Source organism: Sus scrofa, chromosome 2, assembly GCF_000003025.6.
Source record: "Sus scrofa isolate TJ Tabasco breed Duroc chromosome 2, Sscrofa11.1, whole genome shotgun sequence".
Lineage (NCBI taxonomy): Eukaryota > Metazoa > Chordata > Mammalia > Artiodactyla > Suidae > Sus > Sus scrofa.
Window position 1 is genome coordinate 59,362,767 of NC_010444.4, and position 22,719 is coordinate 59,385,485.

The following is a 22,719-nucleotide window of genomic DNA, read 5'->3' on the forward strand; positions in this document are numbered from 1 at the left end:
CGCTGCCTGTTAGGTCCCTCTGGCTGGGAGTGACCCAGTCCACTTCTGACTCCCCCTCACTGGAGCCCCTGGAGGGCAAAACCTGGACCGGTTTTAGAACCCCCACCTTCCAAGGCCAGGCCCTGACCAAGTTTCCTGCAAATGTTCCCAACTATCCACCTTTTGGGTCAGCTCCAGTGGTGGAAACTTTCCAGCCGGAGGAGGCCGCTTGTTTTGGAAAGTTCCTGGGGGAGCCGCCCCCGCCCGCCTGCCGGGTTCCCACGCTCCTTTATCGCTGTGCTCTTAGGGGGGCTTAGTGCTGTGCTGGCCTAGCTCCTCCCCAGCGGGCCGCCTCTGCTCTGCCCATCCCATCCCCTCCCCTCCTCTCCCCTCCCCTCCTCTCGCCAACAGTCTCTCCCCCGCCCCCACTCCAGCCTGGCCCAATCAAGCCCTCCTGCTACAGGTGGGGAAACTGAGGACTCGCAGCCACCACCCCATCCACGTGAACCCTGTGGCGGGGGTGGGGGTGGGGGGTTGATATCTGGAGGGTGCTGCTGTTCTGGAAGGGGTAGGGGGAGGAGGCAGCCTGGGCTGGAGGAGCGTCTGGCTTCGAAGTCTTAATCCCGGTTTAGTGTCTCGTGCCTCGGTTTCTCCAGATAACCCCGCAGAGGCCCAGCCTCCTTGCCTGGCTCCACCTCCTGCCTTGTGGCTGGGGCCTGCGCTCACTTACATCCATATGATTCTCTTTTGTAATATGAGGGGAAGCTGCCGCCGGCTCAACCCGCGATGCGAAGTGAATCACGCGCGCCGAGCTCGGGCCGGGGGTCTGCGGCCCATATGATTGTCCGGCCGCGCAGGACAGTTTAGGGGACCAGATTAACACGGGGGCTCGGGGCAGAAGGGCCTCGAACCCGAATCCAAGGCCTGTGTGCACCGTCCAGGCCGCGAGCGCCCCTCCTCCGCGGCGTGGGCGGAGCGAGGGGGCGGAGCGGGGTGGAGCCACCGCTCTTTTCTCTCGAGTTCGCGCGCCCCGAGCCCTAGCCGTCCGCTGCAGTTCCAGCCGACTCTGCGCCGGTAAGTGCGGCCCCGGGAGGGGTGCAGACTCCCCAGGGACCGAAGTCGGCTTGGCCCAGCCAACTCTCGGGTCCCCGCTGACTTCCTGCCCACCCCGCGCCCCCAGCTCACCACGATGGAGGCCGCAACCGAGTTCGTGGTGGAGAGCCCCGACGTGGTCTACAGCCCCGAGGCTATCGAGGCGAAGTACGAGTACAGGACGACGTGCGTCAGCCGCGAGGCTGGCGTCCTCAAAGTAGGCGAGGGACCGGGCTGGCCGTGAGGCTAGGGGGAACCAGGGAGCCGAGACCAAGCGGGAATTGCCCAACGTCTGCGATCTCCGCCCTGCGATGAGGGGGGAGGGGCCTGTGGTCCCCGACTCACCGCACCGCCTGTCCCCAGGTGCATCCCACGTCCACGCGCTTCACTTTCCGGACCGCCCGGCAGGTGCCCCGGCTGGGGGTCATGCTCGTCGGCTGGGGCGGGAACAACGGCTCCACGCTGACCGCTGCCGTGCTGGCCAACCGACTGCGCCTGTCCTGGCCTACGCGCACCGGCCGCAAGGTGGGGGAGTCGGGCGGCGCCTGGTAGAACCCAGGGCTCCGCTGGAATCCACGCAGAGGGGGAGGGGCTCTACGGAGGAGTGGGTCTTAAGGGGGCGGGGTTCCTCGCTGCGGGCGGACCCCGGGGCGGGGCTTCCACGGGGCGGGGCGGGCACTCCTCAGGGGGTCTTGTGGGGGCGGAGCCCAAGGTAGGGAGGACTTCGGGTTGGGACCTCCGGAGGGGAAGCAGCTCTTGCCTTGACTTGGAGCAGAGCTGAGGCGCCCGAAAGTAGGGCGGAGCTTGAGTGTGCCGACTCTTGGGCCTCCCCACGCCACGCCCACCCATCTCTCTGCCCTGTCTGCCGCTCCCCAGGAGGCCAACTACTACGGCTCGCTGACACAGGCTGGCACCGTTAGCCTAGGCCTGGACGCCGAGGGCCAGGAGGTGTTCGTGCCCTTCAGCGCGCTGCTGCCCATGGTGGCACCCGACGATCTCGTTTTCGACGGTGGGCGGGGCCCTGGGCCAGGGGTGGGGTGGGAGGCCGGGCCTGTGGGGGTCCAGGATCCCCGCCGAGCTTGAGGGTCCCCGCCCCCCCAGGCTGGGACATATCGTCGCTGAACCTGGCGGAGGCGATGAGGCGCGCGCAGGTACTAGATTGGGAGCTGCAGGAGCAACTGTGGCCGCACATGGAGGCCTTGCGCCCGCGGCCGTCGGTCTACATCCCGGAGTTCATCGCAGCTAACCAGAGTGCGCGCGCTGACAACCTCATCCCGGGCACGCGCGCGCAGCAGGTGCAGCCCCTCCCGGCGCCCCATATCCTCTGCCACTTGTTCTCCCTTGTCATTTGTCCTTTCCCCCACCCCCGCCACCTGTTCTCTTTTGTCCCCATGCTTCCATCCCGAGGGTCCAGGCCCCACTTTGCACTTGGGTAATTGAGTCGCCCAGGCCTCCACAGGTCGGGAGAACCTGTACAACCCTCCCCCTTCGCCCGCTCCCGCCCCCTGCCAGCTGGAGCAGATCCGCAGGGACATCCGTGACTTCCGGTCCAACGCTGGCCTGGACAAAGTCATTGTGCTGTGGACAGCGAACACAGAGCGCTTCTGCGAAGTGGTGCCTGGCCTCAATGACACTGCTGACAACCTGCTGCGCACCATCCAGGTAGGCACGCCCAGGGGTGGAATGGGGTCAGGGCTAGCTCCCAAGGACCCTTCTGTGCTGACTGCCTGTCTGTGCCCACAGCTGGGCCTGGAAGTGTCGCCCTCCACGCTCTTCGCCGTCGCCAGCATCTTGGAGGGGTGCGCCTTCCTCAACGGGTCCCCACAGAACACACTAGTGCCTGGTGCCCTCGAGCTCGCGTGGCAGCGCCGCGTCTTTGTGGGTGGAGACGACTTCAAGTCCGGCCAGACCAAGGTCAAGTCTGTGCTTGTGGACTTCCTTATCGGTTCTGGCTTAAAGGTGTGTGAGCCTGGCAGGGTGTTCCGCTCAGGATAGGGGTGCCTGGATCCCAGGCTGGGCTTGTGCCCTGCAAGGCCTGCAGCTACCGCGGGGTCTCCTTGTCCTCCCAGACCATGTCCATCGTGAGCTACAACCACCTGGGCAACAACGACGGGCAGAACCTGTCAGCGCCGCCACAGTTCCGCTCCAAAGAAGTGTCCAAGAGCAGTGTGGTGGATGACATGGTGCACAGCAACCCAGTGCTCTACAAGCAGGGCGAGGAGCCAGACCACTGCGTGCGTGGAGCACAGGCGCGGCAAGGGGTGGGGGGAACTCCCAACAGAGAATAGCAGGGGTCCGTGTGACCTCGTGCCATCCTCCTCCCCAGGTGGTCATCAAGTACGTGCCATACGTGGGCGACAGCAAGCGTGCCCTGGATGAGTACACATCGGAGCTGATGCTGGGCGGTACCAACACGCTGGTGCTGCACAACACGTGCGAGGTGCGGGACGCGAGGGGGCAGGAAGTGGGGCTGCTCACCAGCCCCGCCCACCTCCTGACCTGCTGGCTCTGCAGGACTCGCTCCTGGCCGCGCCCATCATGCTGGACCTGGCGCTGCTGACCGAACTCTGCCAGCGTGTGAGCTTTTGCACGGACGCCGACCCGGAGCCGCAGACCTTCCACCCGGTGCTGTCGCTGCTCAGCTTCCTCTTCAAGGCGCCGCTTGCACCGCCCGGCAGCCCCGTGGTCAACGCGCTCTTCCGCCAGCGCAGCTGCATCGAGAACATCCTCAGGTGTGTCCCGGCCTTGGGGGTCCCCATTCTTTGCCCACGTGTCCACTGTGGGGCTGTGCACAGGGCCTAGGGACTGCAGGGCACCTATCTCACGGTCTGGCCCCGCTGAACCCTGACCATCCCCCAGGGCCTGCCTGGGGCTCCCGCCGCAGAACCACATGCTTCTGGAGCACAAGATGGAGCGCCCTGGCCTCAAGCGTGTTGGGCTTGTGACTGCTGCTTGCTCCCTGCCTTGCAAGAAAGGACCAGCGCCCACCACCAATGGCTGTACTGGCGACGCCAATGGGCACCCGCAAGCTGAGGCACCCCAGATGCCCACCAGCTAAGGCCATGGCCACGCGGTTCTTCCTTAACTCCTGCCCCTGTTGCTCCTCGGGACCCAACCCTTTCTAGGCCCCTCAAAGACAATAAAACCAGTGCCTCTATATCAGCCACACCTGTGGATTCTTGGCGTCTGTGACCTAATCCTAACTGCCCCCAACTCCAGCCCCATCTTCCCATTTTTCACCAGGCAGACTCCTACCTGTCCTGGGAAACTGTTGTCCCAACCCTTAGGAGCTTTCCAGAACCACTGGAGGGGTGCCTCTGCCCAAGCACAACCCTACATGCCTGGGTTAGGACCCCAATGTGCAGGGTGCAGCCGTAAGCCAAAGTTAAGAAATCTGAGACCAGATACCAAAAACCAAAATCAAGTTATGTTTATTGGTGGGGCCCACTCCTGCTGTCCAGGGGAAAGGAGGTTCTCCAAGGAGCCCTCCCGGACAAAATAGAAATTGCGGGAAGGGCCCGTACAGGAAAGAACGTCTCTGAGGTCCTTGTGTTTTTCTATAAAATGAAATGAGTCCTTCGCGCGGGGCCTCCCAGCCATCCAAGCCTTGACCGGGAGTCCAGCTGCCCAAGGTGTGACCTCAGACCCTCACCCTGCAGACCACCCGAGCCCCTGGACCTTGGCCCCAGGGAGGGGCGCCGGGCAGAAGCCGAGGCCGGCAGTGGGCAAGGGGCTGCGGCCCCATCACACGCTCATGGTCATCCCGGGGGAGTACTGCGGAAAGACGAGGGGATGGCGCGCGGGGCCGGCTCAGTTCCGGCCTAGGCTGGGACCCGCCCCCACCCCCCGGGGGGAATGGGGAACAGGGCGGTGTAAACGTGGGGAGGAAGAGGTCAGAGGGCGATGCAAGGGCGGGTCGCCTTGGGCTCCCAGGGTGGGGGTGGGAGGGGGTGGGAGGGGGCGGGGCGGGGCGGTGAGATAGGGCAGGCCTGGGGAGTGGGGAAGGGGAGGGGGGAGGGGAGGGAAGGGAAGGGAAGGATGCCGCGGCCGCCCCCCACCTGGCCCGCCGCGGTCACGGTCTTGCTCTGGCCCCCCGGCCGCCCCGCCGGGGTCTGCCCGCCAGGCCCCTCCGGCCCGACGCCGCCGCGGGGGGGAGTCGACGCAGTCGCTTACGCTTTCGCTCGGGAACGGGTGCAGGAAGGTCCCGGCGGCCGCCATCTCACCGTCGTCCCGCGGGGTGCCCGGGGTGTTGCTCAGGCCGGCCACAGCGCCGGGGGAGCTCTGGGGGCGGCCGCGGTCAGCGGGGGACACCCCGTCCCGCGGGCCGGGGCCCGACCGCCGCGCGACCCAGCCCGGACCAGGCCTCTCCGCGCAGGCCCACCTCGCGGCCTGCCCCCTGCCCCCGGCCCCCCGCTGGAGCGCCGCCCCCTCACCTTCGGCAACCCGTCCAGATCGCCCGAGCCTGCGGACCAACAGACGGCGGACACGCGGCTCAGATGCGCCGGCGCCGCCCAGCCGGCTCGACCGAGCCGCTGCCCGAACTTTGCCCGCGGCCGCGCCCCCTCCCTCCGCCCAACCCACTAGGGCCCCCCTGGGGGTCCTGGGCCGAGGGTCCACATGGGATGGGAGAGATCAGTACCCGCGGTCGGGTGTTCCCATGGTTTAGTTACTCGACCCTTCCCCCAGCGCAGCCCAAGTCACTGGGCTGCCCAGTGTGTGCACACACGCAGAGCACACACGGCGGAGGAGGCCGAAGGAGGCCGCCAGGGGGCGCACGAGGCTCGCGAAGCAGCGGGGCGGGGGCGTGTGATCCCTCGACGCCCACTCACCCAGGGATCCGTTGACGTGGTGGGGCTCCATCGCACTCATGGCGGCCATGGGGCCCTCCGGACCAGGGCCAAGCGGGAACTGTACGCAGAGGAGCAGCATGGGTCTTGGGCTACCAGCTCCCCACTCCAGGGGTCACCGCCTCCCAGCAGCCCCCACTTACATTAGCCCTGCCAGCGGCCGGCCCGATGGGGTTCATGATGGTGTACATGTTCTCACTGGAGTTGGTGGAGTCTGGGCAGCACAAGAGGGAATGGTGTGTCAGAAGGCCTTTCCCAAGCACACCCCTCCCTAGGCCCCACCCGGGCAACAGTACCTCCAGGACTTGGCATGATGGGTGTTCCAGGGGGCCCACCTCCTCCTGGGGGTCCCTGCACACGGGGAGAGAGAGGTGAGAAAGGCCCTCCATCTGCCAGCCCATAGCCCCTGCCCCCAGATCAGGTTGCCCAGCTCTGGCCCCACTCACCGTGTAGCTGCCAGGAGAGGAGGAGGAGTAGGGGATCTGGGGAGAGGGGCAGCTGTGAGCAGTCCACCCACTCTACCACCTCACACACTCCCACCCCCCATCCCCCACCCCAACACTCACCGAGTTGCTGCTGGGGCTGGCCCATGGGCCGCGCACTCCAGGTCCCCTGGAAGAAAGAGCGGTGGACCCTGGGTGTAGTGGAGCCAGGTGGCACACACCACACACTCCCTGACACCCCCCTGATCCTGCCCACATGCCCCCCAGAACAGCAGATGTTGGCTTAGAAGAACGCAGGGATTCCAGGCCAGCCTTCAAATCCTAACCCATTACTCACTGGCCTTTGAACCTTAGTTTCCCCACCCAGCAGGAGGTAAACAGTATGGGGGCTGTAGTGTGGCTTCAGCATTCCCAGCCCATGAAGCTGGGTGGTGGCCCGCATGGGCACACTCCTAGGGGTCCCTGAGGGCCTTACATGTTCATGGTGGGCAAACCCGGGCCAGCAAGAGAGTTAGGTGGGGGCCGCATGCCACCTCCGTAGCTCTGCGAAGGCAAAGGGGCCGTGAGTGCAGGCCAAGAGAGGGCAGCCCCGGAAGCTCCCCTGCCACCTGGGCCCAGCCCTTACCTGGGGCCCCACGCTGGTCATGCCTCGAGGAGGTGTCACCCTCTGCATCGGGCCCATGCTCGAATGCCCTGGGGGCAGAAGGAAGAGAGCTCAGGCCAGGACCATCCCCTGTGTGGACACCGGCTGTAGCAGTAGCACACCGGCTGTAGCAGTAGCGGGTGTTCCTGCACAGTGAGGGAGCAGGAGCTGGGGTCCTGACCGGCAGCAGGGAGAGGGCAGCTGGAACTTCCCTACTCACCCTGAGCACGCGGGGAGGGGTCCATGGCGCCAGGGAGGAGGGGCTGGGAGCCGGGGAGGCCCACGGGAGGCTGCAGAGGGGGCGCAGCAGCACTGAGTGTGGGTGCCCCCACCCTGGCCCAACTCCTGACCCCCCTCCCCTCATCCCTGTCTCACCTGACTCGGCATCCGCAGGGTGGGCCGGGGGCCCCCTGGGAACCGCGGTGACATGAAGGGCTGGAAGAGGTGGGCCAGGGATCAGCACCTCCCCCCACCTGCTCAGCCCCCAAAGCTGCTCAGTTCCAGCCCCCAGCCTGGATAGCCCCCTCCTCCAGGACCAGCTTGCAAACCTCAGCGGGCCAGGCCCGGGTGGGGGTGCATGGGAGCACAGTGGGACACGGGCAGGGGAGTTGGCAGGAGGGTGTGCTTGTTTGAGGGCGTGGGGCATCACAGAGCCTTACCTGCACATGAGGCCCCATCATGGGGGCGTTGGGGTTGTGGGGGGGAGGCTGGGAGCCTGGGGGTCCCTAGGAGGACAGAACCAGGTGGGTTGGGAAGTGCGAGGTCATTTGAAACTCCTCGGTTTCCCTTGGCTCTGCTAAGGTTGGCTGGGAGGGGAGGATCCGCAGTGAAGGCGGGAGAGTGGGTCAACTAACCCCTTCCGTCTGCGGGATGTGGCGGGTGTGAGGATGGAACCCTAAGGGTAGGGTCATGGGCAGAACCTGTGGCTCACAGAACCATGCTCTGTGGCTCCAGGTGCAGAAAGAGACCCCTGGCTCTCCTGAAGGGGTCCCAGGCCATAAGGCCCCTCCCTAACTGGCTGTAAGGCCAGCATGCGCATGCCTGACACAAGCCCACCCAGGGTTGGGAGACAGGGGGCCCCAGCCCTGGCTGTACCTGGAAGAAGCCGGGTGCCATGGGGCCCGATGCCATTGCATCACTGGCGGCCATGCCCCCCATCACCGGGCTGGGGGCTGCTGTAGTGCTCTGCAAGGGTGGGGAGATGGCAAGCACCAAGTCAGATCCTCCTCTCCCCAAGGAGCTGCCTGAGGAACAAGGACCCCAGCCGTCTAACCTACTCACACAGGGGAGAATGGAGGACAGGGCACTTTAGGTGAGGGAAGAACAGCTGCCCCTGAGCCACCCTGGTTTAGCAACTTGATGTGTTGGGTGGCCCTCAGCAAGGGCTCTGCTTCCTTGCTGCACCCAAGATCCTGGAGTTGGTTAGGGCCCAGCTCTGTTGAGTACACTGCCCAGAGAGGAGGCCAGGAACACTAGTCCCCAGTGAGTTGCTGGCCTGAGGATTCTGGGGGGGGTCTGAGCATACCCAGGACCCCAATGTGTGCCTCATCCTTCTGGCACAGGCTTATTTTTTTGGTCTGAACCTAACTTCAGATGGGTGGAAGCATGGTCCCCCACTCTCAATCATCCCAATCAGCCTTGAGTCCTCCTGGTTGGCAAGGCAGCTTTAGCTGGGCCCCCAAGCCACCTCAAATATACAGACAAAAAAATCAAGAGGCAGCTTCAATATGAACCTCCTTCCCAGAAGGCTCTTCCTTGGAGCTACTGGGCAGACCACTCCCCCTCTTCCCCCAGGAGGGAGGGGAAGGAAGAGCAGTGGGGTCTCTAGGCCCCAAATCTCTTCAAATGGAGGAGGGGAGAAGACTGGGTGCCTGAGGAGAGTTCCCGTGTCTGCCAAAGGCGGAGATGCTGGTGGCAGGCCCAAAGTTGGCAGGTGGACAGGCTGACAGGCCACTTCCTCTGGTTGGTTCCAAGTCCCAGGCATGTCTGCCTTTGGGGCCCACAGAGCAGGGGGAATAGGGGAGGTGGGACAGAGGGGACACATCAAAGGACAAGGAAGGAGGAAGACACTGTAGGCACTGAGAAGAGTCTTCTCTTGAGGCGCCTTGACTCCTATCTGTGCATCATCTGCCCCCCGCCACTCTGCTCCAAGGCCCCAAGAGGAAGGGGATGGTCTGTCTGGGTCACTGCTGTCCATGGAACTGGCACAAACTCCAGGAACTGTGGAGCTGCAGCTACGTGGGCTCAGAGGGCTTAAGCACTTTGCCCACGGTCACACAGCACATCCTGCCCTATTCGAGTGGAGAAAGGGGCCCTTGTCTGAGTCAGAGTGGGGCCCTTGGAGACACACCCTTCCCTTTGCAGATGGAGGCCTGCCCCCCTTTCCTGCTCCTTCTCAAAGGTCAGCCTCTAAAGGATCTCTGCCCAGGCCCCAAGCTGGGAGGGTACCAGTGGGAGCACTCCTAGGGCCAGCACAAATCATCTGAAAGTCCAAATGACCCTGGAAGTGGAGGGACAACAAAGCTCTCAGTCCCTCTCCAAACTGCCCAATCACCCCTGCCTCCACCTCACCCTCTCTCACAAACACAGCCTGATAGCTTAGAGCAGCTACCCTCACTGGCACCTGCCTCAGTGGCTGGAGGAGAACAGCTCTGAACCCTGGGACCTCCCCCAACCCCAGAGGGAGAAAAGGAGGGCAGACCCCCTTTTGAGCCACGGCAGGCTGGGGACTGGGGAAGGCAGAGGTGGGGTGCCGAGCAGTGGCTCCAATCTTGTGTAGGACCTGGTAGCGTGGGGCTCCCCAGTCTAGGCCTTGAAGGGTAAACCTAGGGCAGGGAGCCCCCCCTTCCTGAGAGTGGCCTGAGTTGGACCCCCCATGTCAATCACCCACCAGAGGCGCCAGCCAGGCCTGTGTTGCCATGACAACGGGCTGGGTGCGCTGCGTTTCCTGGAGACACTGAGGTTGGGCCCCCAGCCCAGAGGTGCTGACTGAGCCCCTCTCAGAGGGCAGGAGGAGGGAGCCGAGACTAGGAATGGGAGGCGACAGGACGCCCATCATCCCACTCAACCCATCCCCAGTTAGTATACAGGCGGGGCATAACACCCCAGAGGCTGGGCGCCACCCCCTTCCCTGCTGCCCCTGCTGCCATGGTAACCAGCTCGTGCCCCAGGAAGTGCGCTCACTGCTCACCCAGAGGGGCTGAGGCATAAGCCGGGGCTGAAGGTAGGGGTGGAGAGGGAGAGGTTACAGCCACCGGCCTCCACACAAGAGGCATCATGAGAAGCTGGGACGAGGCTGCAGAGAGACAGACGGGCCCATGCAGAGCCAGGCACACATACAGCCTCAGACACGTCTGTGGCCCCTGTTCTGGCTGGACGGCCACATGAACAGTAGGACCAATGAGAGCAAACAGCAGTGACATGAGCTCCCATAAACGCGCACATAGTGTGCATGGGGCGTCTTCAGGGCCATGGTGAATTTCCAGTCTTCTTGAGCTGCACCCTGGTCCTCCTGAACAGGGGGCCTCTCTGCTGGGAGGCGTGCATGGTATGGGACCCTGGCCCACTGCAGAGGGAGAGGTAGGGATGGCCAAGCCCTGAGAGGCCCCAAGAAGCACACAAGGCAGATGGCTGAGGGTGTGAAGGGACCAGCTGCAGGTGAGTGGGTGCACAAGCAGAGTGGGTACACAAGGCAGGAAGGTGGGGTTGGGGGGACCTCTCTTGAAGGGCGGCAACTGCCACCTGCTCCCCCATGACAACAAGGTGCCGCCTGCCCCCTCATGTTATCCACCCTCTCCAGATAGGCCTCTGACTCCCACTCAACCTGCCTGGAAACTGAGGCCAAAGAGATGAAGTCAGCGGCCCAGTTGCTAAGCAAGGTTGGGAGGTTTGCCAGGTGCCCGGCCTATACTGCTCCAGGGTGCACTGGCAGTGAGCCATCCCCCACTACCCCTGCCTGGGCCCCTAACTCAGAAGGCTCAGAAAGGCTGGGGTGGGAGGAGACAAGCAGTGGTGGCCATCCAGTCCTGTCCCACCTACACAAAGCTGGGTAGCCAGGGAGGCAGGAGCTGTGGTTCTATCTACCTGGTTCTACATGGGGTTCACATGAGGGGCAGCAAAAGGCAGGCTGGCCTCAGGAGAGTGTGGGGCTTATCGGGACCTTCACAAGCTGGGTACAGTGGAAGGAGCCTCACCTACTCTGTGGGTGACCCTGGACCAAGTTGGGGGCATAGGAACCCCACAGAAGTAGCCAAGATCTCGGTCAAACCCCATAGCCCAGCCCACCTGCCCATCCAAGCCAGCTTTGGGCCATGCAGCCCCCCAAGACCACAGGCCCCCGCCCATGAAGCCTGGTCCCAGTCCCTGGGGCGGGGACTCACATAGTCCTGGAAGGCCTTGGCTTCACTCGAGTGCTCGCATGCCTCTCTGCGGTCGGGCGCTGCACAGTATAAGTCCCAGAACACGCTGTGGGCGGCAGGGGGGGACGATGGTTTCCCCATGCGCCCCCACCAGCCCCCCTACATGGCCCACCCACACCAGCCTCGCACGCACCACCACCAGGAATGCAGGAAGCCTGGGGGCTCCCCCAGCGTAATGTTCTTCTCCCATCGGATCTGCAGGGAAGAGGGAAGGAAGATGAGAGCCTTCATTGCCCAGCCTTGTCTGACCCCCACCCCTCCTGAGAGGCAGCCCAGCGTGGCGCCCAGGGAACACTAGGGCAGGAAACTAGCGGATCAGGGCAAGGGAGCCAGGAGAGGGGCAACTTGGTGAGCAGAGCAACAGAGAAGCAGGAGGCAGATCCTTGGACGGATGGACAGACGCCAGGACGTCAGCCTGTGGGTCCTGACCTGCCCTAGGGCTCATTTCCAGGGCACAACCTGACCCCACCATGGGAGATTCGATAAAAATGGGATAGGGAGGACCCTGGTGTGTTGGCGGCGAGGAAGGGCCTGGCAGGGATGGGGCGCTGCCTGGCCAGGCAGGCTTACCTCAGACAGGAAGGTCTGGGCTGACTTCTGGGCACCAACGTGCAGCAGGTACTCATACACGTACAGCGCCAACCTGCAGGTAGGCGATCGGGGGCTGGCTCAGGCTCTCAGGAGGCCTGGACGGCCCCAAAACCCCTCCCAGGAGGTTCCTGGGAGGGGTTCTCAGGTGAGGAATCTGCCCTCCACTGGGAAGGTGGAGAAGATGGGCAGGGTTTTCCAGTAAGCCCCTCATCATATATACTGCCAGCCTCACTCACTCCCCCACAAGCCCACTGGTCCCCCCATCCCCTCTGTCTCCCCCACCCCTCAGAAGAGTTGGCCTCCTCACCAGCTCCTACACATCCATCAACACCTAGCCTGCAGTCCCTCCTTTAGGCGCACTCCTAGCAGTCCCCAGCCCCCTACCTCCACGCCAAACTCTGCTCAGTTCAACACTCCCTGATGGACCAAGTCCTGGCTCCATCCTGCCAATGCCGAGACCTCAGAGCAGCCTTGGCCCCAAGGAAGTCCTGTGCTTGGAGAAAGGGCTCCTGGGCATCACTCTCCATTGTGCTCTGGTGGGGTCTCCCAGAAGGCACTCTGGCCACGTGGCCAGGGCCCAGAGCCTTACTCTCCCCCAGCCTTACCTGCCAAGAAAGGAAAGGGGCCCTCTGACCTGAAGTCCCCCTCCCCCAAGTATCCCTGATCCTATCCTCTTCCTCAGGATCAGGTCCAGTTCCCTTCCACCAGTGGTGGCTCTGACATATCCATACCAGCCCCCAGGGGGACTCTGGGGAGATGGGACGGAGGGCCAACAGTACCACTCAGCTGCTAGGGCACCGCCTTGTCCAAATGCCACAATGCCCAGTATCCCTGGACACACCAACTTGGCCACTGCCCATCCCAAGAGCACGGGTCATCCTCCAACCAGCAATACCATCTATGGGCCGCACAGAAAGCTGGACCATCCACACCGCCTTCCAGGCCTTTCCATCCTTGGCCTCTACCACCCTGCACATCAGTCAGCAGACGGATAACACCACATCCACCCGGGTCACCCATTCCCCAGCCACCTATTCTACCTACTGGTGCTCCGGCCTCTCTGAGCAACCCCAGGGTCCTCCTACTGCCCAGTCAAGTTTCAGGTGGGCTGAGGGGAGTCTGTATCCGAGACTGGGAGGTCCCCAAGGGCCAGCCTGAGGCTGCCCCAGTAGAAGTTAGAGGCCCTTCCAGATGCCTCCCTGCTCAGCTGGCCACTCTCCCCTGACTGATGGGCCCATCCTAAAACAACCTTGCTTTGACTCATGCTCTGGCCCTCTCTCGTCCTTCCCAGCCAGGCTGCTCAATCCTCACATCCCAGCCCCCTTCTTGGACCACCCCCCACCCCCAGCTCACAGTCGGACCTTCCGGAGGCAGTGCAGCCCTTCTGTCCCAGCCCCCACCCACAGCTTCTGCCCTTGTCCTGGGTCCTCTTCCTCCTTTCAGCCCCCAGCCTCCTTTCAGTCATTCATTCTGTCAACAGTCACCCCCAACCTCCTTGAGTAGTGAATACAACAGATCCCTGTCCCCTGGGAGGCCAGCTGCTCATGGGGAGAGACAGAGAAGCAGCAATACAAAGGAGCAGGTTAAGTTATCCACTGGGTTGGAAGGCAGTGCCACAGAAGGACGAGAGGACACACTGTGGGGTCGAGGGGGGTAGCTATCACAGGGCAAGGCATGTCCATAGCTCACATCACATCATACCATGTGTGACAGGCACCAGAGGGACAGAAATGTGGGGCTCATGTAGCTCTGAGCATGTTTCCCACAAGACTGGCCAAGGTTCCCACCTCATCATCACAGCCCTCTTGGCGGCAGCTCTGGCCCAGGTGCCTCAGGTTCCAACACTGCACCCCTAGCAGCAACTGCCCTGCTCCAGCCCAGCAGCCTTTCTGGCCCTCCAGCCTCGCCTGCCCAGCTCACTCCTGGGACCCTCCTCCCTTTCCAAGAGGTTTCCTGATCCTTCACCAGCGGCCTGTATCCACCAGGCCTGAGTCCATTGGTGAGCTGGAGGAGACCTGAGCAACCCTGGCCTGCTCTGCACCTCACCCTTCAGGCAAAGAGAGGCTGACAGGTCCAGCTGGCCCCCAGGCCACCTTGAGGGACAATGGAGGGAGCAGAAAAGGCTAGGGGAGTGAGATACCTGGACAGGGAGCAAGACAGAGTTGGGGGATCCAGGTACACTGCCCCAGGAGGACAGAGCAAGCACTTGGGGGGCTGCAATCTGGCCACCACTCCTGAGGACAGAGAGCTCTCCTCAGGGCTCAGGGAGCCTCCTGAAGAGGAATACATGGGTCCCCCCACCCCTAGCAAGGGCCCTGAGCTGCCAGCCTATCAATTCCTTGTCCATCTCCTCTCACCCTCCACTGTCCAGCAGTGGCATCTGACCCAGGATGGAGGTCCAGGAGCCCACCCCTGCCCTCTCTCCTCCCTCCTCTAGCCCTGCCCCAGCTCTGCCCTGGGCCCTGCCCCTCCACCCCTACCCTGGGTGGCCTCCCTTCCTGCTCCACCCATAGCACAGCGTGCTCCAGCTCCACCTCCCCTGGAACTCAGGGTCTACCACCCACCTGACATCTTAAAGGCCTAGCCCTACCCTAGTGTCTTCCTCTCCCACCCCTCCGGTTCCCCAACCTGGGTGGTCTTGACTCACACAGGTGCTCTGCAAGGGTAAAGAGCCACTCAACTCTCCCCTGGGACCACTGCATTTACTGAATTTAGAGGGGAAAACTTAAGAAAAAAGCACTCTCTCGTAATTCTGAGGCTTCTCCCTGCCTTTCTCAGCACACAGCTGGTCTAGGCCACCACCGTCACTTATCTGATCTCCACAGAGCCCCCACAGGTGCTGCTTCCCCAGCCAGCACTACTCACTCAGACCCTCCAGTACCTCCCCCCATGGCCACTCTTTACCTCTCCACCCCAGGGCCTTTGCACAGGTTGTTTCCTTGTGTGGGGCACTTCCACTAGAGACCCTCGTGGCTCCAATGTCACCTGTCAGAGGGTTCCCTATCGCTCTAACCCCATCCGCCATCATCTTATCTCCACCTGACACTAGGCTCTGTTTACTGCCTGCAGCTCCCACTAGATGTGGCTTTGGCAGAGCAGGGACTTCATCTCACTCCTGACCTTACAGAGAGCTGAGCCCCCAGCCACCCCTAATGAATGAGCCAACCAACCCTGGGCCCCTCCAGGGACATCAGTAGACCCTGAAGAAGGTCAGCAACTTACTTTTTTTTTTTTTTTTTTTTTTTTTTTTTTTGCTTTTTAGGGCCGCACCCATGACATCTGGAAGTTTCCAGGCTAGGGGTTGAATCAGAGCTACAACTGCTGGCTTAAGCCACAGCCATAGCAACGCCAGATCCAAGCCACATCTGCAACCTAGACCACAGTTTGCAGCAATGCCAGATCCTTAACCCACTGAGTGAGGCCAGGGATCAAACCCACATATTCACCAACACTATGTTGGGTTCTTAACCTGCTGAGCCACAATGAGAACTCTAATACTTTGTTTTATCAGGGTCAAGCCTCAAAGAATTGTGAGCAGTTTTTTTGTTTTCAGTGAAAAGTCTGGAAGTCTGGACAATTGGTCAGGTTGTTCCCCTTAGGGAGGGCTTCTGGCTTAGGGGTCACTGTCCAGGCTCTGACCTGGGTTATGGGGAAGGCCCAGGCTCTGGATCCAAATCCTGGCCCCACACTAGCCCTGGTCAGCAAATGAGCTGGATAATGAACAGCCCACCCACCTGAGGGGCTCCTGCTGCAAGAGGGCGGGAGATGGGAGGGGCTGTGGAGCACCCCGAAGGCCTTCCCTCCAGAAGGACTGGTGACCTGGAGCATATGGTGTGCCTGGTCCTGGAATGCTCATGAGAAGGGCACACAGGGCTGCAGCTGCTCAGGGAAGTGGTGACAGAATGGGGTCTTAGAGCTTCCTGGACCAAAATGCAGCACTACCCTTCATGATCAACAATTAGCAGAGTTCCCTTGTGATGCAGTGGGATAAGGATCCAGTGTTGTCACTGTAGCGACTTGGGGTGCTGCTGTGGAACGAGTTGGATCCCTGGCCCTAGTCTGGAAACTTCCACATGCCTCAGATGTGGCAAAAAAAAAAAAAAAAAAAAAAATTACCAAAGAGTTCCTTGGTGGTATAGTGGTTGGGATTCAGTGCTTTTGCTGCTGCAGCCCTGGTTTAATCCCTGGTCTGGGAACTGAGCTCCCACATCAGGCTGCTGCAAGCCCAGCTCCCCCTCCTCCTTAAAGCAAATGCTGGTGGGGACTGGGAGACACCCTCTACTTAAGGCCTTGGGTCTCACCCCCCACCTCTAACCCATCGCCAGGCCCCACTAATGCCCCCAAGGGACTCTCCGGCCCACACATTTCTACCCTCCCCTCTGCCACCCTCATGGTCAGGCCTTCAGCTCTTAGGAAACAGGGTGGTAGTCACCCTCCTTACCAGCCTCCTGGCAGCCTTTACGTTTGCTCCTTATAGCCCTTCCCCCACCCAGCAGCCAAAGCAACCACCCCTACTCAGAAATTCCTGCCCAGCATCCCTCCTCCTCCTGTTCCCCTCCCCAGACCCTGCCTCTTCTCAAGCTGTTCCCAAGAAGCTCCCCTGTGTCCACTGGCTCTGCTCAGCCTCCAGGACTCAGTGTGGGGGCCTTTTTCTCAAGAACCCCTTGGAGTTCCCGTGGTGGCGCAGTGGTTAACGAATCCGACTAGGAACCATGAGGTTGCGGGTTCGATTCCTGCCCTTGCTCAGTGGGTTAACAATCCGGCATTGCCATGAGGCTGTGGTGTTGGAGACGCGGCTCAGATCCTGTGCTGCTGTGGCTCTGGTGTAGGCTGGCGGCTACAGCTCCGATTCAACCCCTAGCCTGGGAACCTCCATGGGAGGTTCTTGGGAGTGGCCCAAGAAATGGCAAAAAGACAAAAAAAAAAAAAAAAAAAAAAAAAAAGAACCCCTTAATCACATGACCCCCCCCAAAAAAAAACAAAGCCACCCACAGCCAGACCTGGAAGCCCAGCCAGGGATAGGAGAGACGCACAGTGATTCCCTTGTCTGCTGGAATAATGAACACAGTACCTGAAGCCATGCACCCATATCAAAACTAATCCTACGATAAAATACACAAGCCGTCCAGTGGTACTGTGACTGTCATTTATAGAACTATCCTAAACCCACTAGGCGCACTTAGAGTGTTCAAGGATATACACATATGTGAAGCAAACGTTTAGATCTCTCCCCTGCCCTAACTTAGGACAGTGTAGCCTCTGAGGCTAAAGAAGGAAGACATGCAAAGGGGACATGGGGGCTTTCATTTTTGTCATTTTTGTCCCCCGATTTAAGAAGACCTAAAACCGGAGTTCCCGTTGTGGCTCAGTGGTTAACAAATCCGACTAGGAACCATGAGGTTGTAGGTTCGATCCCTGACCTTGCTTAGTGGGTTAATGATCCGGCGTTGCCGTGAGCTGTGGTGTAGGCTGCAGATGTGTCTGGGATCCTGCATTGCTGTGGCTGTGACACAGGCCAGTAGCTACGGCTTGGATTCGATCCCTAGCCTGGAAACCTTTATATGCCCTAGAAAAGACAAAAAAAAAAAAAAAAAAAAAAAAAGAAGAAAAAAAGACCTAAAACCGATGACCAAATGCAGGTACTAGTTAGTTCTGGGGGTAAGTGCTCTTGGGGCTTCCCTTAGGATGACGTATTCAATATTTTGTTTGTCTTTTTACGGCTACACCTGCAACACATGAAGTTCCTGGGCCAGGGGTCAAATTGGAGCTGCAGCTACAGCCTACCTACAGCCATGGCAACACGAGATCTGAGCTGCAACTGCAACCCACCAATGCTTTTTAGCGATGCTAGATCCTTAACCCACTGAGTGAGGCCAGTGGCGGAACCTGCACCCTTACAGAGACAACGTTGGGTCCTTAACCTACGGAATCCCAATGGGAATTCCTTTTTTTAAAATGGGCCACTGACTGAACCTGAGCCACAGCCACAGCAACGCCAGATCCGAGCTGAGTCTGCGACCTACACCACAGCTCACGGCAACACTGGATCCTTAACCCACTGAGCAAGGCCAGGGATCGAACCCGCAACCTCATGGTTCCTAGTCGGATTCGTTAACCACTGTGCCACGACGGGAACTCCGGGAATTCCTTTTTTTTTAAGTGGGCCATACTGAATCTGAGCCACAGCCAAGGCAATGCCAGATCCTTTACCCACTGTGCTGGGCCAGGGATCAAACTCCCACCTCTCAGCAACCCGAGCTGCTACAGTCAGATTCTTAACCTGATGCGCCATAGCAGGAACTGTGGAGTGTTCATTATTTACAGAAGGAGAGGTTATGTTTTCCTACAGGCAGCCCACTCAGACCCCCAGCCTCCCTCTCCCACCCTGCCATCCCTTCATTGTACTCCTTGGACTCTGCAGTTACCACTGTTTGCTGTGAGCCTCCAAGGGCAGGGACCCAAAGTCCATGCACCTAGAAGGCACTAAGTCCATTTGGGGGACAAGCTGGCCCAAGTCTATAGTGTTTAGATGGGGAGCCAGAGGTGGCTCAGGACAGGGGCCCAAGAATGAAGGAGAGGAAGGGCAGGAGGAAGCAGGAAGATGAGATCGGGGAAGAAAAAATAGTCCCAGAGAGTCAAGGCCCTGGGCAGTGGAACCCACTCCACCCCATTTACCCCATTTCACAGAGGAGGAAACCAAGGCCCAGGGACAGGAAGTGGCTCGGGTGGTGGCTGCCTGTGAGGGGTGCTCTAACTGAAGCCTCTCACCCAGTCCTTGTGAGAATCCTGCAAGGCCCACATTTCAGATAAGGCAACTGAGGCTCAGAGCAACCAGCCCACCTCTTTGGTGTATCAGCCCCTATGCTTCTGAGAGCTCACCTGTGACCCAGAACCCTTGGCTTCAGCAGGTCCCTTCCTCTCCAGGACCCTGTCATCCCTGTCGGTGAAGTGGATGCCACCATCTGGTGCTTTCCAAACTTTCTTTAGCAGCAGAACCTCATCTCCAAGTCAATGCTTATACAAGAAATGGATGAGTGCAGGATGGCTCTGGCCAAAAATGATGGGGGAGAGGGGCCAAGAGCCAAGACCATGTTCAGAGAATCAAGATCTGGGAGTTTCCTAATGGCCTAGCTGTTAAGGATCTGGCATTGTCACTGCTGTGGCTCAGGTTCGATCCCTGGCCCAGGTACTTTCACAGGCTGCAGGCATGACCAAAAAAAAAAAAAAAAAAGAATCAAAATCTGGGAGTTCTTTGCTGGTCTAATGGTTCGGACTCAGTGCTTTCACCACCGCAGCCCAGGTTCAATCTCTGGTCTGGGAACTAAGATCCCACATCAAGCCACTGCATGCCATGGCCAAAAAAAACCCAAAAACCAAAAAACAAAAAAACCCCCAAAATCTTTCCTGAACTGTTCAGTGGGACTGAAATGCAACTCCAAACCCTACCACCCCAGCTCAAACCCATTTCCTCCACTCTGTCTCCATGACCACCACCTAAGCTGCCACCATTAGCTCTCTCCCAGTTAACTGTGCCTGCCTTTCCCAGGTCTCCTGGTCCTCTACCCCCACCAACCCCAAATAAGCCCTAGTCCACAAAAGAGCTGGAATGCACTTTCAAACACATGCCTCTCTGGCTCATACGGCACACCCCACCCCTGGACACCAGCCCTAGCTCTTTTGCCTGGCCTCACCCTAGGGACTCTGCACTTGCTGTGCCCTCAGCCATCAGCTCTTCCTCCAGGTCTCTGCACACCTGGCACCTCCCTCACACTTCACTACCTCCCACTTTGCTTTCTTCATAGCACATCCCAAGATCTTCACATCAGCTTGCTAAGTAACTCGCTTGCCTCCTAGCTAGGATGTGGGCTTCTTCAGGGCCAAGGTGTGCCTTTCCAACCACTATGCCCCAGGACCCAGCCCAGCACATGTCTGAACAAGTGAACAATTCCCACTGAGGGAGTGGTAGCCCCTAGATCCCAGCAGCCAGGGTAAAAGGATGGCTGCAGATGTGCCAGGATTCCCAGGAGTTGGGTATCCAGACATCCCCTGCTTCCAACCTCAAAAGAGCCAGGTGCCAGTTTCAAAAAGCCTTCCTGCTCGAAGGTGCCTGGAAATGGAGCCCACCTCATAACTGTGCAGATCGACAAGACAAGCCTAGAAAAGTACTCATCTACCTAGCATCTTTTGGCCAGAAGGCTCTTCTCCAAAATGACCCCAAGGCTGGGTAGAGAATGGACACTCATCCTTATGTGTGTATGTAGGAGTGGGGTGGGGCAGTGACCTCAATGTCAGCCCAGGCAGAAAAGGCAGAACAGGAAAGAGCCCATGTCCAAGGGGCTTCCTCACCACCCAGACATTCAAGTCCTTCTAGGATCTTGTGAATCAACCATTGGCCATCAGCCATGGCAAGCCTTCCCTTCTCTCTGGCACTTTAACAATACTGCAAAACCATTGGGTGCCCTTACTGTGAGGCAGTCGCAGCTCCAGCACCTTTCAAATGCTCCCCAAACCTAAGAGATGGCACTGCATTTATAAGGAAGGGAAAGTGAGCCTAGCAGGGGGTGCTCCCTCATCCAAAGCCACAAAACAGGTTAAGAGACAGTGTCAGAAGGCAAGGGAAGCACAGCAGCCCTGCTGCCTCCCCACCCCAAGAAGCTCTCATCACAGAGTCTGGAAATTAGCTACCTATCCTTCTAACAGCCTGAAAGCATCTGCTACCCACAGCCCAGCCCAGCCCCAGAACAAGTGGCAGGCCCCAGGACTGTGAGCCTTGCAGCTTCCTCAGGGCCCCATCCAGCCGCCCCAAGCCCGCTTGGACAGGTGGCCTTGCAGGCCCTTCTATCATCTCTCAAGCTTTTCCCAAGGAGCAGAAGTACCAGAGTAAGCAGTGTCCCCTACCTGGGAAACTTCCTGGGAGGATGGAGGAAGCTACACAAACTGTGACTCCATGCACTCACATATGCAACCTTGCACACCCAAGTCTCGACCGTCGGGGAGGTCTCGCGACCCTCTAGTCACTCTAGGATCTCGCGCGCCCCCTCAAATCTCGCACCCTCGAGTCTCGCGCGCCCCCGCAAATCTCGCACCCCTCGGGTCTCCTGCGCCCCTACTACTCTTTCAACCTCTCGAGTCTCGCGCGTCCCCTCAAATCTCGCGACCCCTTAAATCCCTCATGACCCTTTGGGTTTTGAGCGCTCCCACGTATCTCGCGCCTCCTTGAGCCCCCTCGGGTCTCGCGCACCCGCTCAAATCTCGCGGCCCTTCGAGCGTGCTCTGGCCCCGCACGCCCTGCACCCCGCACCCACGTGCCCAACGCAGTGCCCAACGCAGTGCCCGCTGGCGGTGGGGCCCACGGAAGCGGCGCGGCCACTGAGCCCCGCCCCCGGCTCCCGAGGTCCCGGCCCACTGACTCACTTCTCGCGTGCCTGGCTGTCGGAGGGCACGGCCGAGCCCTTGCCCCCCTTGGCGTACATCCTGCTCCGTGCCGCCGCCGCCGCGCTGGGGCCCCACACCTGTCAGGCGGCGCCGCGGGCCGCGCTCCCGGTCGCCATAGCTACCCCGCGTCCCGGGCCTCACCACCCCGAGCCCCGCGCGGGCATCGCGGGCATCGTCCGCGCGGGGGAGCTCCAAACGGCCGAGACGGCAGCGGCGGCGGCAGCTCCAGCTTTGGCTCTGACCACGGGTTTTATTTTCTTCCTCTCTTCCCTCAGCGCGGGCTGTTCCGGGAAGCGCGCGCCCCCTCCTCCCGCCGCGCGCGCCCCCGCCCGCCGCCTCCCCGTCGCTCGCGGGCGCCGCTCTTAAAGGGGCGATGGCAGGAGCGCGGGTGGGTCCCGCCGCCAGGACCGTGGGCCGGGCGCGCAAGCGCAGTGCCCGCCGCGGGGGGAGGGGGCGCGGGCTGCTCACGCTCAGGGCATGAGTGGGGACACCACTTCTGGGGCACACAGCGGGACACAGCTGATCATGGCTACACACACATTGTCCAAATAGAACCAGCCACCCAAATTGTACACCTAAGAACACAAGCCCACACTTAATTGCGATAGCATTCTCCGACACAAGACTCCACACGTAAGTCCGCATAACTACTGGAATAACTACTGATAGACCTATAAAGCTACAGGCAGTCACACTGGATGTATCACCCCGCAGCACAGGTGGGGACCGCCATACACAGTCTGCCCAGAGACACGCAGGTATACACAGCTTAAATAGTTGCTGTTACAGAACACTGAAACAGACCACGCGCACCTCGGCACACACCTGCATAGACACGCATTTGGAACCGCTATGGCACATCTTCCAACAGCTGTGGAATGAGCCCAAGCAGCTACTTGCTGTCACCCTGGGGCACCCTGTTGCAGCCTCTGGAGGGCTCCACACAGGGGCCTGGGCTGTCACTGAGCCACAGATAACTGTGTCACACAGTCACACGCAACGCACAGTCACACAACAGAGATGCTCGCAGCACAAAGACACCACACAGACAAGAAGCTCCTGGGGTGCCCAGGCCACACGCTGGGAGCCACTCTGCACAGCCCTACTGTCACACCTCGTGTCAATAGTCGGTGCTGGGTGACGGACTGGGTCACTCCCGCCTGCTCCGCCTCTCTGCCAGTGTTGCCAGCTGTTAATGGCATGAATCCCATTTGCCTGGGTGCAGGGAAAGGGTATTCCATTCTCTCTCCTGGGACCCTTCTTCTACCCCC

The 22,719-nt window shown here is 60.4% G+C and overlaps 1 protein-coding gene and 1 long non-coding RNA gene across 13 annotated transcripts; one reads left to right on the forward strand and one right to left on the reverse strand.

Annotated features, from left to right (window-relative positions):
* On the forward strand, positions 906-4,237 carry ISYNA1. Of its 2 annotated transcripts, XR_002341592.1 has the most exons (11): positions 906-1,053; positions 1,160-1,288; positions 1,435-1,596; positions 1,948-2,080; positions 2,173-2,366; positions 2,584-2,733; positions 2,815-3,030; positions 3,141-3,305; positions 3,398-3,511; positions 3,586-3,803; positions 3,931-4,237. It is a non-coding gene; the product is annotated as an inositol-3-phosphate synthase 1 (long non-coding RNA). The 2 variants fall into 2 exon arrangements; XR_002341591.1 differs by having other exon boundaries at positions 2,584-3,030.
* On the reverse strand, positions 4,477-21,818 carry SSBP4 (single stranded DNA binding protein 4). Of its 11 annotated transcripts, none has more exons than XM_021083518.1 (18): positions 21,428-21,761; positions 11,993-12,065; positions 11,556-11,617; positions 11,384-11,468; positions 8,100-8,189; positions 7,664-7,729; positions 7,380-7,439; positions 7,225-7,294; positions 6,987-7,054; positions 6,837-6,904; positions 6,485-6,530; positions 6,365-6,400; positions 6,215-6,269; positions 6,062-6,132; positions 5,901-5,979; positions 5,505-5,533; positions 5,245-5,352; positions 4,477-4,845 (listed from the first exon to the last, which is right to left on the reverse strand). In XM_021083518.1, the coding sequence occupies exons 1-18, from the start codon at positions 21,484-21,486 to the stop codon at positions 4,816-4,818; spliced, it is 1,155 nt and encodes a 384-aa protein (XP_020939177.1). In that variant the 5' UTR covers positions 21,487-21,761; the 3' UTR covers positions 4,477-4,815. The 11 variants fall into 11 exon arrangements, with proteins under 11 accessions (XP_020939177.1, XP_020939173.1, XP_020939175.1 ...); XM_021083514.1 differs by having other exon boundaries at positions 5,130-5,352; positions 21,428-21,735; XM_021083516.1 differs by lacking the exon at positions 7,664-7,729 and having other exon boundaries at positions 4,486-4,845; positions 5,130-5,352; positions 21,428-21,771.